The 16,887-nt window shown below is 35.9% G+C and overlaps 1 protein-coding gene across 32 annotated transcripts in view; it reads left to right on the top strand.

The window, feature by feature from the left end:
- Positions 1-16,887, top strand: part of GPHN (gephyrin) — a 282,202-nt gene that overhangs the window by 171,170 nt on the left and 94,145 nt on the right. For 20 of the 32 annotated variants that reach the window (XM_042047195.1, XM_042047211.1, XM_042047217.1 and 17 more), the window contains 5 exons: positions 1,040-1,134; positions 3,339-3,405; positions 7,556-7,828; positions 9,111-9,218; positions 14,223-14,357. In XM_042047195.1, the coding sequence (XP_041903129.1) occupies positions 1,040-1,134; positions 3,339-3,405; positions 7,556-7,828; positions 9,111-9,218; positions 14,223-14,357 (678 nt within the window). The remainder of the gene's footprint in view (positions 1-1,039; positions 1,135-3,338; positions 3,406-7,555; positions 7,829-9,110; positions 9,219-14,222; positions 14,358-16,887) is intronic. The other 12 variants (XM_042047216.1, XM_042047218.1, XM_042047205.1 and 9 more) reach the window with 1 other exon arrangement.

The raw sequence follows: 16,887 nt of genomic DNA, 5'->3' as shown, positions 1-16,887 counted from the left end.
GGTTGAACCACCAAACCACGACACCTTATATTTAAGATGTTCTTTTCTATTTCTGTTTTGATAGCTGTACCATCAAAGCATTGTAGTTTGGCTGTATGTTATACCATGGATTTCACAGTTTTTTGACCATTGCTACCAATTTAGTTGTGCTAAATAAGTTAGAATCTTGTTTCAGAGCATGAAGCAATGTTATCCACTAAACAGCAGCTACTGTGGGGGAAATGAAGAGAAGATAGAACTGTAACCTGTCTTTAAGATGTTATGTCCTAGGTAAAGGTAGATGTTGGGAGACTGGACAGATTGTGCATTTGAGAAAATTTGTGTTAGGAAGTAAGGACAGAAGGTTGTGCATGATTTTCCATCTGATTCCCTGTTTGGGAAAAGGACTAAAAAGACAAGAATTTTCAGACTCTGCTTCCAGACTTCTCAATGCCCACTGCATATGGACTGCTTATGAATAAAAGCCACCAGCCTGTTTGGAACGGCTGTTTTGCTGACATGACCAAAAGGGAAGGCCTCAGCCTCCGGCCATTATCATTACCATTTTACTCTTTTCCTGCCTGCCTGCTACATGGGCTTCCCTTTGCAAATTTTTTTTTTTCTATCTTCTGCGCAGACTGATTCATCCTTCTCATGCCTGGGAAAATCTCAACAGGAAAATGCACAAGATTGATGAGGAAGAGAAGGCAGTTACATTGGATCTTTTCTTTGCTTATTCTCAAACATTTTTTCCTTTCTGTTCAAGGCAGTTGTTATTTCTGTGGTGTTGGTTAACACTTTTTATATTTATAGAATCCTGACTTTTATAACTTTCTATAGGAATCTTCACAGTGCTGCTAACAGTACTTCATCCCAGCTCCTTGTCTTTCCCTATTTTACACAACCAAGAGAAAATTCTGTAGCTCATTTCAGTTGAGAATTTAGCAACAACATTTCTTGGCAGAAAAAAACGAGGAGATATTCCTACCCAATTTTGGTTTCATTTTTTTCTTATCGTTATACTTGTTCACTCACTTTGCTATTTAATCTTTGATTGCAGGCCACTAAAGAAGTAATAGAGCGAGAAGCCCCGGGGATGGCACTGGCAATGCTGATGGGATCACTTAATGTTACTCCTCTGGGCATGCTCTCTAGGTAAGAGTACTTCCTTCAAAATATGAGATGAACTCTTTCCATAGAATTACTTATTGTTATCCAATGACTGTGCACAAATCATTGAAGATTGCCGTTGTTATCAAGACTAGAAGTCAACTTCAGAGAAGTGGCCAAATTCAAGTAATGGTAATTGCATAGTTTCATTTAATTCCCTTCGTTGTCTCTATTAGAGACTGTATCATCCTGTATTTTCTATGCCAGGTTATTTGTAATATTGATGCACACTCTTAAACAGCTGTCTTTTCATTCTAGAACTGTGGTGTTTTGGTGGTGAGGGAAGAATTTTTCTGTATTTTGTTCATCAAGTATTAAAATGTTTTGTTGGCAAAAAATTCCCTTTGATAAAGACAAATGTGTTGTACTGTCCTATGTCTGGAGGAATATCATTAATTTATCTCTCAAAGTACCTGGAATGCATGCACATCTGTGTGCTTTTCTTGAAAGCACACATAATACTTTCGCAGTTCTTAAGCACTTTTACTTACTTTTGCATTCTCTCTAGAGAAATTTTTGGCAGCTCCATTTCTCTCTTGAGCCACTAGGTCTGATTACTGGTGACTGAAATTTGAGTTTCATCCTGCTGCTTTAGTCCTTTTTTTATTATTGGTTGGTTGTACTGGTCATTTAGCTTATAATGCTCAGAAATATTTAAAGCAGAGTAGAAGAGCCAAGAAGACAACTGCTAAAGGAGCTATCTGCCAAACACAATTCCACCTCATTTTTATTCTTCAGTGGACAATTATTATTTCCTTTGTTTTAAATCTGCCATAAACTGTAATCCACGTATGAGATTTGCTGGATTGAGTTTGTACTCTGTAAGCTTGACTACTGCAAGAGGAGTAAATGAACACATTTCTTTAATTCAGGCTCATCTCTGTGCTGCAGTAGAGCATTCCTCAGCTACCTGGAATTCTTTCTAAACTGAGGGCACATAGTGTGAAAGAAGGCAATATGAGAAAAGAGAGATTAGGAGTCAGTCAATATTCAAACTGCCAGTTGAAAACAACACTTCAGACTGGCTTGAATATGATATCAAAAGTTCATTTAGTGGCACAAAAACAATCTCTGTGCTATTTACTTGTGAGCATTGTGACAGCTGTCGCAGAAATACTAGCTACCCTGCTAAAAAATGCTATGAAACCAATAAATGATATTAATCACTGAGAATTATTTGTATTAGAAGAAATCCAGGGAAGTTGGCTACCCAACAAACCATGTAGTTTGGCTCAAAATTTTTGTTAATGCCGTAACTGGAAATTATTTTCTTTTCTGTACTGTCTTCGCTAATAGGTGATATTTTTGTTCGATAAAGAGAATATTACACAGTTTCTCTTAACTGTAACCTCCATATCTTTGTGGTTTAGTTTTCTCCTTTTACATTTTTCTTATCCTTATATCCCAGCCCTGGGTTTTTCGCCTCAGCTTTTGTAAACGGTGGAAGCAACCTCAAGACAAAATTCAGTAATTTAATTCCTTTTTTTTTATTATTATTTAGCTAAAATGTTGAATAGTCAAACTCTAGACAACAGAAAGCATTCAGAACTTGAGTGTTCAGCCTTGCATCAACACCAAAGGAATTTCTAAAAGACAAAAAAAAAAAACCAAAGAAACTTCTATCTTTGATAGCTGGTCTTGCCTTTTCTTAAGGGAGAGGGAAAAACTATTAGGAAGAATTATATATGAATTGCATAAGTACAATTTTCACTTGAGAATTACTTCCTTCTCTGCTTTTCTTGTGTTGAATCTTTAAATAAAAAGGACATATTTGAATTAATGCAACAAGCATGACTTAGGATTTTTTTGCTGGCCAGGGACATAATGTTTGACACAGTCAATTACATTGCAAAGGAACCATGTGTATGACCAAATAGGGACTATATCAAATAATGTACTGGATGCAAGTAAACAATGGAATTCAGGGAGCTACACAGGTCTAAATAAAGATGGAAATCTAGCCAGTGTTTATACTATCAAATGCATGTTAGACCCTGTAAATCTCATGTTATGCTTTTTCAGCTCAGCTTATCCCAAGTTCTTTTGTGGGAACATAATCAGAAAATATATTGGAAATTAAGTTTACAAAATCTGATAAATCATAGAATTTGCCTTAAATGCTTTCCTTTAGTTTTGGTAGTAGAGATAGTTGCATACAAGAATTTCAGTCTGTGTTTCTTTCTTTTCAGGCCTGTGTGTGGAATCAGAGGGAAAACTCTCATAATTAATCTTCCAGGTAGCAAGAAAGGTTCACAGGTAAGAAAGGTTCTTACTGATCTGCTAGGAAGGAACTATGATGAGCACTTCTCGTTGTTTTGAATGGTAGAAAGTGCCCACTACAACAAATTTTACAAAAGTGAATTGAAATGCATATTCATGTTAAGTGACCACACCATCACTCTTAGTCAAGGACCATACAATTCCAGTCTGATTCAATGGTGTTGTGTGCACACCAGGACAACATTACATGTAGCACAAGAGAGCACTCACTTGAGCAGGCAGTGCTAATGAAGAGTCTAATTATCTCTTGCACATTCCCTTTCTTCTCTAATGAGCTGTACCTTATCTCTGGGTTGTCTCCTGCTTCCAAGAAATCATTCTTTTTCACACAGAAGTGAGAGGAATGCCTAGTATATGGTAGAACTTGCTGCAGCATGTGGAACATTCCCAATTTTTCTCAGCAAGAGGGAAGAAAGGGAACATAATTTTTAGGAGTTTGAGGATGTTTTTGAATCTTCTCTGTATGGGTATATCAGACTTTTCAGTCTTTATACAGTTTATTTTCTTCCTGCATTTTGCTCAGTTTGGACAGAGCAGTTAGAATTTTTGTCTTTATTCATGCTTGCTTTCTGACTGCATAGCTGAAAGAAACACAATTAAACTCCAGGAGGGATTTTTGTGTGCATCTGTGAGTAAGGCTAGATCTTTCACTAATTTCTTCGTAGTTGGCTGATAGAAAAACAGTCTTCTCCATACAAATACTGCTAAGCTGAATAGTGATCTGTACAACCTAACACAAAACTGCTGAGGTAGGTCCCCCATCAGTCATGAGAATCTATTTCTTCAGGGCTCAGACTACGTCTGGCCTTGTTAATAATCGTCTTCACCTCTGGCCTCTAACAAATGCATACCTGGTACGCATCTCCTGAACCTGTAGTGCCCAGGCACAGAGCAGGCAGTACTAATGTGTTTAGCAGCACAGCCCTGAAGTCACTGCTTCTTGAAAGACTTCTGTCATTCACATTATGTGGGCTGTCACCTGGAAGTTGAAGAGGAAATGTTTTGAGTACTATGATATTAAGCAGCCACCATAGGTTTTCAGATACACTGTTGACATGTTTCAGTTCAAGGACCCAGTGTGAGCCCTCCTATGATTCTCCCATTCCTTACAGCGTTTTTAGGAAATCTAGCGAGGCTGTAATTTAAAGGAAATTTAAAAGCCTTCAAAACACACAACAGGCATTGGAGGATGGTGAGGTGGAAATATACCTGCTTGAAATTCTTCCATTTATGAGCGGCAAATCATATGTATGTACATGTATTTAACACAGCACTGGCCCCACATTTTAAAGAACTGATGCGCCAATAAGAAGGTTATTCCACAAGTGAATACTTCTTTTGCTGAATTATGAGAGCTGAAATAGCCTACAATCTCTAATGGTTTTTATTGTGTTCAGTAGCGCTCCTAACCTACAGGAGCAATTGTCATTTTCTGTCCTGAGGCAATCAGACTTTGAAGATAGGTAAATTGCAGAAAGCAAATGAGGAAAAGAAATGAAAAAGTATTCATAAGTATTTTAACAATAGTTTGATATAGGGTAAGTAATAGAAAAGGTAATTCTGCTGGAAAAGAAAAAAATCATATTATTGCATCATACAAGCAAGCTTCTGACAAACTGATTTTTATTTGTTCCTGTCATGATGATACTCTGTCCTGTCACAATTTCTTTTTGTATGAGACATCTTCGAAGTGCCAGATTTCAGCAAAGACTTTTAAGATGATGTCATGGGTTAGCAAGCATAGTCCTGGAAGTGAATACTACAGATGAATAGTAGAGAAAATTGGTCCATTAAAGGCTGAATCTCAAGAACCAAAAAGGACAGATTGTTACCAGAAATTTCCCTCATTTTTCTCTTTTACCACTTGTTAATTTCCTTTTCATTGTATAAATACGATCATATGAGAAGCCTTTTATAAGCTTCATGAAATTGCAGCAGTATACATATTTCTTTAATAAAATGTTAAAATATTAATGGAAAATGACAGCAGTGTAAATGCATCATCTCAAAAACGGACTGCATGCCAAACATATTTTTACCAGAGAGCACATGTGGCATGTAGCATTGAATCCAGATCTGTAGAATACTTCCATTTTTTAAGTCTGGCAAAAGATAGTTTATATTATGGAAGAGAGCAAAGTGTGAAATTACCAGATGTTAATTAAAATCATTTGGTCTTTAACAATTTTTATTATTGTAGTAACAATTGCCTAAACCAATGAGTTTCATATGTAACATGAGCTTTTAGAGGACTTACTGGGAATCTGTGCATCAACAGTCAAGCCAACAAGGCTTTATTTCAGTGGCAGGAGTGGGGAACATGCTTCTCTGATTAGTCAGTTATTAGTGTACTTTTTCACAATTATTGCTCGGTTCAGAGATTATTGTTCTCGTTTCTCACTTACTTGAGGTCTGCGTCTTTGTTAAAGTAATGATGCTTATGTGCTTCATTATTTTAACCCATTTTAAAAGTAATACTGTGGAGGCCCAACAACTCTGCAGTTTGCAGTTACATATAAGTCATAATCTTTATTATCTTTACAAATATGTTTTAATATACATTCATTATATACAGCATTTGTACTCAACCAGCTTACTCCAGTTCTTCACAGTACCAACTTGAATGTTTAAATTCACAAATGACTTATCATTCATTACTCTTAAAGAAGCAACTGAAAGATGTGTTCTTATTTAGAAGCTTTGAGGAAATACAATGCTTGTGAGTCATGTCTTACTTACAAAGTGGCATATATAAACTCCAGTAATTTCTGATGGATATTTTCCTTTTTATTTTGTATACATAGTCATATTTATTTATTGAATATATTTATTTCATTATCTGTTTTTGAACTTATTTTTTATTTTCTGGGTACTCTAAAATGTCAGAATACATTTTTTTAAATCATTTTTTAAATGAAACAAAACTGAAGTGCCACAAAAGGAATAGCACCAGCTTTGTCTGTCAACTTGTGTGGTCCTGACTGCATTGCCATGGCAATTAATGCTTGTGACCCTGCCATCATTTTCCAATACTTTAATGTTTATATGCAGTCTCCTCAAATGACATAAGAAAACTTTTTGTTGAGGTGCCTGGGAGGAGATTGAGAGAAATAGTCGTAAATTGAATGAGGTACCTTCCAGATTGATGAAAAGAAATGGAAAACCAAAACAAAACTGAAAAAAAAAGCCCAAACACTTTGAGGGTAATTAAGCATTAAAGCACATTTTCAAGAAGGGTTGTGCAGTCTCTGTTCTTGGATTATTTTTCAAGACTTTACTGAACAAGCCTTAAGAAGCCTGAGTTTCATACTGACCCTGATCTGAGCAGGCAGCTGCAGCACATGACATCCTGAGGTCCCGCTTGATTTGATGAACACCAGTGTATTTTAGCAGTATAGGTAGCTATATATGGTAGCTATATGTATGCCCATTATGGAACAAGAGCGATTGCACAGCCTCTGCAGTTTTGCTTTCTCCAGCCATCTAAAATAAATTTTTCATTGTTTTAGAGGTTATAGAACAAGGAGAGGTTTGAAAAACTGATTATTTATGAAATATTTTTTCTGAGCTACATATAATTATAATGACATCAGTGTAGTTTGTCATTCTTCTAGTATATAATAAGTCCATGAATAAAAAAGGATATAATTATATACAAGTGTAATTATGGAAACCTTTATGAATTGTTCTCTAATTGTGAGGGAGCATAGTAGGAAAGATTTGAAGCTAATATTCCTGCAGGTATATAGTTAATGTTTTTATTCTGCATTTTTGTAGCATTCTGCCAGCTGCTGTGAACTGTTTTCTGTATTACATATTCCCAAAAATTTAGCTCTTGTTTTCTGAAGTTCTAGTACAATATTAGCTTAATTGCAGTAGCCCTGTTTTGAAATTTATGGTATTTGCATGAAAAAAAAAAAGACAAAAATATATAGAATTGTTACCAGGTCTGTTTCTGAGTTCATTTTTTACCTTTTAAGAGCAGTTGCATAGGACATGTTATGTTTTATTTATGATCAGATAGATCATAAAGGTGCATCTAAATCCCAAATATATTTGAAGAGTAAATTCCTATTTGCACCTGCAGGTAACTTTTCATAGTGATTTCTCTTCTCGTTGTGCATAGGAATGCTTTCAGTTTATACTGCCAGCCCTACCTCACGCCATTGATCTTTTGCGGGATGCCATTGTAAAAGTAAAGGAGGTACACGATGAGCTTGAAGATCTACCTTCACCACCACCTCCTCTTTCTCCTCCTCCAACCACCAGCCCTCACAAACAGACGGAAGACAAAGGAGTGCAGTGTGAGGAAGAGGAGGAAGAGAAGAAGGATAGTGGAGTTGCCTCAACAGAGGACAGTTCTTCTTCACATATAACAGCAGCAGCCATTGCAGCTAAGGTGAGTCTGGCTTCTTCCCTTAAGAGACCATTCAGTTTCTGTCTGAGGCACTTTCCACCGATATTCATTTGCATCTTAAGACTATACATTGATGTCTTCATGTCAAACAGATATATTTTAGGTACATTTTGTAGAAGTAGACCTTCATAGAAATATATGAATTCTGTTTCGGTAGGTGATTTCAAATTCCAGTGGGAGACATATTATTTATTATTGTGGTATTAACATATGTTTTATGATACCATTCTGATGTGCCAGACTTGTTTTAGTAGCTTTTTTTAAATTCAAAGTACTCACACGCCTGAACATGCAAAGTTCAGTAGGCGGCATGTTCAGGAATCACAACAAAATTTTCCAACCCATAATATCTAATTTGAAATTAAAATGTTAATTTCTGAAAACAGCGATAAAAGTATGACAGACAGGTAGCATACTAAGTAATAAACTATCCAGATTACTGTATTCCAGTGTGCCTGTCTGCATAAGAGATGTGAAATTCTGCCAACAAACTAGATATCATATTGTCTTTATAGCCTTGCTTTAACTAGTAATCATACATCAGCCTTACTCAAACTAAAATAATAAAGTGGAAAAAGAAATAAAAGAAATAATAAAATAAAAAAATGAGGCAACACTTGTAAATAATTTCAGTTTGAATTTTAAATATTTTCCCAAGAATTATTCTATTATTTGAAGCAATATATAAATATTTACCTCAGTTTTATGTGTTCAGTTTTCAAATGGAATGATAATGTATCCCTGTGTGTTTGGAAACAGTTTTTTCCAAACTGCTTTGTTCTATGTCTACTCCACAAGTTTTGCTTTTAATTCCTATTATGAGAATTGAAAGTCTAAGTAAATCAAAATTATATTAAACAATTTCTAAACCAAAGCAGCAACATTCTAACTCCAGAAATATGAATTCAGGTCTGAGACATCTTGACATTTCTAAGACAGCTGCAGCTGGAGATCATCTCCCAATATACAGAAAATCCTGATTACATATGTCTTTGCAGGGATGAATTAAGGTAATTATTGTTTCCAAGTATCAGTTTTTATTAATGCAAATTTTAAATTGTTTAATTTCTTTTGATGCAGGCAAAGATAAATAATATGTGCCACTTTTAAAGGCAGTAAATACCTGACATCTCAACTGGCTGTGTTCGTATGAGCTTGGCATTTCAGTGTCACAGTTTTCACCTCATTCGTTTTTGGTCATTTGCTTGTACAGTTTCATGTTTTCCTCTCACTGTACTCATAGCTGTTATGTGTTGTGCATTAGAAGCATCCATCCTATACCAGTCCAGCTGTTATCATGGCTAAAGGTCAACAGCCCATCCCTGGTCTCATCAATTATTGCCATCATGCAGCAGGCAGTGCAGGAGAACTGGTAAGAGACACTTCCAAGAGGCTTTTGCACTAACACTAACTAAAAATGCTCTGCCTGCTTCCTAGTCTGTGTATGAACAGACGGTGTTATTTATTTTCTTCTAACAAAGACACATCAGTGCTATCTTTGAGAGCACATGTTACAGAAAATACCTGTTTAAGATAAAGAGCTAAACAAGGTAAAGGTCATGTGTGTTGTCAGTTTGAATCATTTAACTCTGAGATAATAATTGCTATAAAGCCTATGTTTCTGATTAGTCATTGGTTTTATCATCTAATAGACTCAATAATTGAGTATAATTAAAATAATCTCCTAAAATCACTGCATTAGAGCTATGAAATTGTAACTTTTTCCCCTTTGTCTTGCTTTGCTGCTTTTCTCTCAGTAGTTTTTTTGTCAATACAACATTTGTGCTGGGTATTCATAGTTTGCTTTCGTCACTTGCAGTTTCTCCCTCATTTTTTTTTCTGTTTAGAATTTCTCAAAAACAGAAGACTTCAGGAGTCAGCAAACACTGGACTTACTATAAATTACTGGGTTTTAGTGAATAGTAGAAAACTATTTGAATGAATGGTAAAAAAGGACCTGTTCCTTTAGGCAAATAGTAATTTAAACCATCAGTCAAATAGCCTAACACCTCTGTACTTAAAACATGATTCTGTGTCTCTTGAAAAGTCACTCAGGAAATGCGAAGACTTTAAAGTTCACCCACGTGATGATAAAGCTATATATAGCTTTATAATACATATACATACATGCATACCCCCATTTCTTGCAGTAGCTCTTTCTTTTTTTGAGTTGAGGTTGCTGAACTAGAATTTGCACCATATTCTTCAGTATCAGTAGAACAGTGTATTTAACCTCTATGAAGAACACAGTTAAACTGTCATCCATGTTTCTGTGTTCTTTTAGAGATTACTCTTGAGCTATTGCTTTATGCATTCTATAATCCAAACCAGATCTTCAGACTCAGAGCAGAAAGTGGTTAGTTTTTTGGCAGGTTATTGGGTTTTTTAAGTTGTCCTTTCTGTATGTTTTAAGACTTTTTTTTCTCTTGTATAGCAGTCATAGTAATTGCCATCTACAGATTGTTTTCTTACCTCACCATCATTGTCAATCTTTGTTTCAGTTCTGGGCGAAAGAGAATAAAAAAGTCATATCTTTTCCTTTTTCCCCTTCTTGTCAATGCTCTTGTCAAAGTTCTCTAATATGAAAACACAAATATTTAAACCAATATAAAAGTACTTCAGAGAAAAGCCAGGTCAGATAAAAATTGTAGAAGCAATGACTGATGGATATGGTGAATATCTTTCTCTGTCACTTCATTAACTTCTCATTCATTTCTGTCTTCATCAGTATGTTACAACAGGTTTTCCACTCCAACTAGTGCAAATGGAAATTATTTTCACTAAGAACTAAGAATTTTACTGTACCCCATTTAAAGTTTTGAGATCTCTACTCTGTATTCAATTTATTTGAAGCAGGAAAATTAATAAAAAATTTTAGGGAGACACATCATAAATGCTCAATGTGGCTTAGTGAAAGTTAAAAGAACAATCTATCCAAAATGCAATAATATTCCTGCCTTACTTCATTTCAGGTTATTCATTTCAGGACACGCAGAAATTTCTCACGGGTTTATTAACCTCTCTAACAGTTAACAAGAAGTCACTTTGATTAGAGACTTAGATTGCCTGAATTCAATTTTTTAATAGTAAAATTCAAAAACTTAGTAAATGTAGGTGAGAAAAATGAGAAATTCCCCATGTCACATTATATTTGTATGTATTTCTGTTAATGGAATAGACATACCTTCTAGGTACCAATAGTACCTTCAGTGAATTCAGCAGGTTGTAATGGTTTAAAGAACGCTAGTGCTGCTTTTAGCAATACAGCACATTCCACTTTCATATTAGAAAAAGAGCAAAATTTGTAACTGTGAACTAACTTAATGCTCTCAGTGAGAATTTTTTCTCTAGAACTTAGAGTTCTAGATAAGTTTATATATGAATTATTTTTTGATAATTGCATTTTATGTAAAGGTAGAGATTTGGAAATAATTTTCATTGAAATTAAATGCCTGTGATCATCTTTTCCCTTTATCTTCAACTTCCTTTTCTGATTAATATCCTGGCTGAATTTTTACTTAAATTCTAATTTTCTCACAGGCAAAAATCAGTATTACACATGCAGTTCAGGGGAAACTGGGATTGTCTCAGTCACTTTATTGTAGAGAGAGGTATCAGATAAAAAAAGGTGGTATCAGATAAAATTTTAGAAGCAATTATTGCTCAATATGATGGGAAATTTAAAAAAAGTTTCTTGCCTGAAGTGTATGAGACACTATGAAATATCTGGTTACTCTAAAGTACCCAGAGTAAATCTAGAAAGACCTGGATCATGATATAATTTTCAAAAGCAACATTGTTCTTTGTTTTGTGCTGTCTACGAGTACATAAAAGGGGTAATGGACCCATACACAATCATATCAAGATGTGTGCAGCTTTTTATCAGAGGAGAGTAAAGAAAAGATATCTTATTTGAAGACTTAAAACTATTTGTTCTTTGTTTTTGTCATTTTTTATCTTATGCCTGTCTCAAAACATTTTTTTTTGCTGTATTTTCCTTAGGCATGGAGATTAAAAGGAAGCACTGAAAGTTGTAGGGACTATCTATGCCAATATAAAACTTAGGGATGTCAGCCTGTTTTGCAGTTTAATGAATTTAAGATGGGAATTCAGGAGAAAAAGTGGACAGAAGGGAAATCATGCTTCTCTCTACAAACCATTTGAACGTTCAGAATATCATTGATTCAGTTTACCTCTAAGATACATCTCTGAGATGTGATTTGCAAATCAGAATATTCCATGTAGAGGCCAGTTAGGCACTGTTTCTGAAGAGGAAGATATCCCCAACATAGTTGTCCATCGTGAAAAGAAACTTTGCTGACTTCATAATTTACAATGGAAATTGTAGCATGAGTTGCTTAGCCTTGAAAGATCCTCTGAGGAGAGCTGACAAAAACTGACTGGCAAAAAACACTGTTAAGTCTACAAACACAGCAGAGCAGAAGGGAGGCAGCTGGTGTCACTCTGAGAACAAAACCTGTTTTCACACTACTTATAAACCAAGTTAGAAACAGAAGAAACTCTTAACATGGGGAGGAGAGTATATGGTGAAATAAGATCCCCTAGGTATGACCCAGTATGTCTAAGTCAGGGGTCATTAGACAAAATCCTTATTTATAGAGGGGAACCAAGGAAGTTGAGGAAGTGGGAAATCATAATAAAAAACCAGTATTTAATGACACAAGTATTAAGATTGGTCATTTTAACTACACTGAGACAAGCAACAAAACTCTCTCAATGTTCTAATACTGTAACACATACTAAAAGCTAGGATTCAAGCTTGTTCCTGGAAGGACATACTTTCCAGTGGCTTCTGTCTGCCCTAAATTCTTAGTAGGCAGGAATGCTCAAAATGCCTGGATGCAGAGTGGGTAACAGCATCTCCGTTTATTAAAAATATCCTGTCTGGAAATGCCCAGCATTCATGATTTGGCTTGTCACTGGATCTTCCTTTCTTCCTTCCTTTTATTGTCTGCTACTGCCATCTTCCCCAGAAACAGGGGTTCTTCTGATGGTTCTCTCAGAACTTGAACATCAGGCTGAACTAAGAAATTCTTAATGAAGAGAAAGATCTTAAAATATGCATGTGTATATACATTCCTTCAAAGATCTCAATGTCTACATTTTCTGGTTAGTTGTGATAGAATTTTCCCAGGATTTTCCCTCAGTGAAGCCATGCTGGCTGCTTCAGATCACCTCCCTGCCCTCCATATTCCTTAGCAGAGCTTCTAGGAGGATCTGTTCCGTGATCTTCCCAGGCACAGAGGTGAGACTGACAGGTCAGTAGTTCCCAGGGTCCTCCTTCCTACCCTTTTTTAAGATGGATGCAATGTTCCCTTCTTCCAGTCACCTGGGACTTCATCTCTCTGCCTTGACTTTTCCAATGCCATGGACAGTGGTTTAGCAACTACATTAGTCTATTCCGTCAGGACTCTGGGATGCATCTCATCAGGTCCCATAGACTTATGTACATCCAGGTTCCTCAGGTGGTCATGAACCTGATCGTCCCTTACAGAGGGGCTTAATCATCCCTCTGGCTTAAGGTCCATCCATTCAAGAAGTAAGAGAAGAGAGGTTGCCAGTGAAGACGGAGGCAAAAAGTTGTTGATTGCCTCAGCCTTTTCCTCATCCGTTGTTACCAGTTTGCCAGTTGTGCATCAGGAGGGATATGCTCTCCTAACTGGCACTCTAATATATAATGTGGGAAGTAAAAAAAAGACTGAGTTTTTATTTTTCTCCTCAGAATGTATTTTAAACCAAGTGTTGGCTTTGGATGGTGGTTTCTAATGCTTTTGCCTTTACTTGCTCCAGAGAGGCCTATAGCTTTTGCAGCACAAACCTTACACTGAGAATTTTTGTAGCTGAAATAGAGTCTTCATAAAGGAATGAAGAGTATTTACTCACTGCATGACATTTCTTGTGAGAAATTTTCTCACTGCATGACATTTCTTTAGAGGGGTTCAGTCAATTGCTAGCAAATAGTTTTCAGAGTATTGTGCCGTAGTTAGTGAATGGAAAGTCTGCCTCCCTTCGTGCCATGGTAGAAATCATTGTTGGTCATTGTTGGGTTTGAAACAAAGGTTTAAAAGGAAACCATTATTTTCTTATTATTTCTTGTTGTAGTATCTTTGATTCATAGGTTTTTCAGGACAACTTGTATGTTCTATGCAACTTCAGTTAGAACGTGACCTTATATATTTGTTAGGTATTTGTTACTGAAATTAGGAGACTATGCCATTAACCACTGCCAAGCACTGAGTATTAGGCAGTGTGCAAGCTCAGGAGTGGGGTATTCCTTGTTTCTGAGGTAAGGTTTTAAGGAAGTTTTACATACAGTATATTTTTTGCTATTAATTCCATCCCTCTTCTTTTTAAGATTCCAGATTCCATCATCTCTCGTGGTGTTCAGGTTCTCCCACGTGATACAGCCTCCCTCAGTACTACTCCTTCAGAATCTCCTCGTGCCCAAGCCACCTCTCGCCTCTCCACTGCATCCTGCCCAACACCAAAAGTAAGTACATTTATGCCTTGCAAGCTCCATGCTCAGCCTTGTAATCTATCAGATTAATGTATTGCCTCTGCTGAACAAGGTTGGTTCGCATGCAAGGGTTGTGTCATTCTATATAATAGATAAATGCAGGACAGTGTAGCTTGTCCCATGTGTACTGTTGCACAATTTGACATGTGGGTCCACCAACACCTTATGGTTACTGAAGTTTCATGTTATCTCTTGCAATATCAATCATGAATATGAAATTGTTAGCACCTTGAATGTATTTAATATCCTTTAGTATCCCCAGGAACATAGATAATCCTGCCACTGAGTAACAACATTAAGCAAGTAGTACTTTGTAAAGAAAAAGTATGTGCAAATTTCTAGCCTGGGCTGGGGCAGATCTGTGCCCCACTTTATTATTGTTCAGTTTAAGACTTTCAAACCAACTGGCTTTGCTCAAACTTAGATATTTGCTGCCTGACATTTGGAAACAAAAACCAGCCTAAATTCAATAGAAAGAAAGTTTTAATGCCAACCTTGTGGGATTATTATTCAGTTCTTAGTGATTAGACTATACTATTGAATCATTGAGGTGAACTCTCTATGTTCTGTTTTTATCAAACTTAAAATAGCATACATCAAAAACTAAGCAAATTGACCAGTGGCAAGGCCTGTAATGTTTACCTTCAGCAGAATTCCTTTCAGCAGAAGAAAACTGTCTAAATTCACTTTGTGCATTCACATCACAAAGACCTTCTGTGGCACCAGATGCTGGCATACTAATAAACCAGTAGCAGATGACAAATAATAACATTCTTCCTTATCTAACTCATGATCCTTGAAGATTATTCTGCTCGCTAAAAGGATTGACAGCATCTGCTAGTTATTCTCTCCTACTGTCTCATTCTTTTCTGTGAGCAAAAAAGATGTATTGGCAATCACCCATAGAAATATTTTGGTTTAACCTATGGGATTGTTTTATGCAGTACTTACCTTCACTGTAATAGAATCAAAATTATTCTGATAGACAGTAAACTTGAGCTTCATTATATAGTCTACTTTTCTTAAGCTTGTTCAGTGAATTCTATCTGTAAGCATCTCCTTCACTTTTTTCCTAAAAAATTGTGTCTTGTCTGACAGCTTAAAAATAAAAATTCTGAGCGTTTTACATTAGAACGCTCAGAGCAGAAGAGCAAGACAAAACAGAGAAACTGCACTGAGCCTTATGCCTGTTGATAAAACAAAATTGGCCAAATAAAACCAAAGGTGACTAGTAACAGGCATAAATAAGAGACAGCTCTGCTGAAAAATAGCTCTAGATGAAGCCTGTATATTTTCAGGAAGTTTATCACAATGGGAAGGAGTAAAGCCTATCTGATATGAAGCAGAATGCCGTCCTCTAGACTGTCTTGAAAGATTTAGAGATTACAGAAGGAATGTACAAGAAGTTTGAAACAGATTGAAAATCTGAAACTGTGTTTGGGAAATTAGTGGAGATGAGCTCATTTCATAATTAAATCATGATTTGGTATTTCATATTGAGACCTGCTTTTCATGTATTATTGCAAAATCTGGTTTTGTTCAAAATGTGTGAGACCACACCACTTTTATAACAGGAACTGCCATGCAACATCTAGCCAGATTAGATTTTCTGTGATGTATTTTACAGTGGTTTGTTACAAGCTGATATAGGGAAAAATAAAAAAAAATCCAGCTGGAAAATAAACCTGACAGGTGATGGCATCTGTTCTGGTTACTTAGAAATTCAATTTTGCACATAAACTTCTTTACCACTGAGAGAGTTCTTGGTCCATTTTATGTATTACTTTTAAAAAAACAAAGAAACTACCCATTATCTTTTTGTTCGGTCCTTTACAGTATCCTCAAGTTCTCAAACATCATCTGAATTTATCAAGAAATATGGTTCATTCCGATTCTTCAAGATTATCAACATGTCTAAATATCTTCACTTATTCTGTTTTTCCTTCTGGATTCTGGCTTTCTAATAATGCAATATGAAATTAAGTTTACACTGCCCTCTTCCCCACACAGTAATGAGAATAAAAGTAAATTGAACTTCAGCATCCAGGTGATGTTCCAAGGTGGTTTTTTTTTGCTTCTTTAATCTGCAAGTGTGTATATTTTCAATACTCTCATTTGCTGGTCTAGGAACTCATTTCAGGGCTCCAAAACATGTATATATGACATGAAACAAAGATGAGGAAGTGTCAGGGGAAAGAAATTACTTCTTTGATTATACTAATTTTTGGAGTGGTGGTCTAGCCACAGAGCAAGTGGCACTATATTTCTTTGTCAACTGCATATTCCAGTTTATTTTGTTGTACCATTTTCTTGTTGTATTTTTTGTCCTAAGTGTACATGAACCCTTACATCTCTCTTACTGAATTTGCTGAATAACAGAAAGTTCTGTGTGTCTCAGAAAAAAAAAAAAAAATCAAGCTTCTGCAATGACGGGAGCACCTCTATTAAATGAATGTAAGTAGCAGGTTACTAATGCATGAGGATATTGGAGAAAAGGCATGGG

The sequence above is a fragment of the Corvus kubaryi genome, unplaced genomic scaffold, assembly GCF_017639235.1.
Source record: "Corvus kubaryi isolate FWS band 111438036 unplaced genomic scaffold, C.kubaryi_AGA036_p1.0 66, whole genome shotgun sequence".
NCBI lineage: Eukaryota > Metazoa > Chordata > Aves > Passeriformes > Corvidae > Corvus > Corvus kubaryi.
Note: the sequence above shows the minus strand (reverse complement) of the source record. Positions and strands in the feature narration are given on the sequence as shown.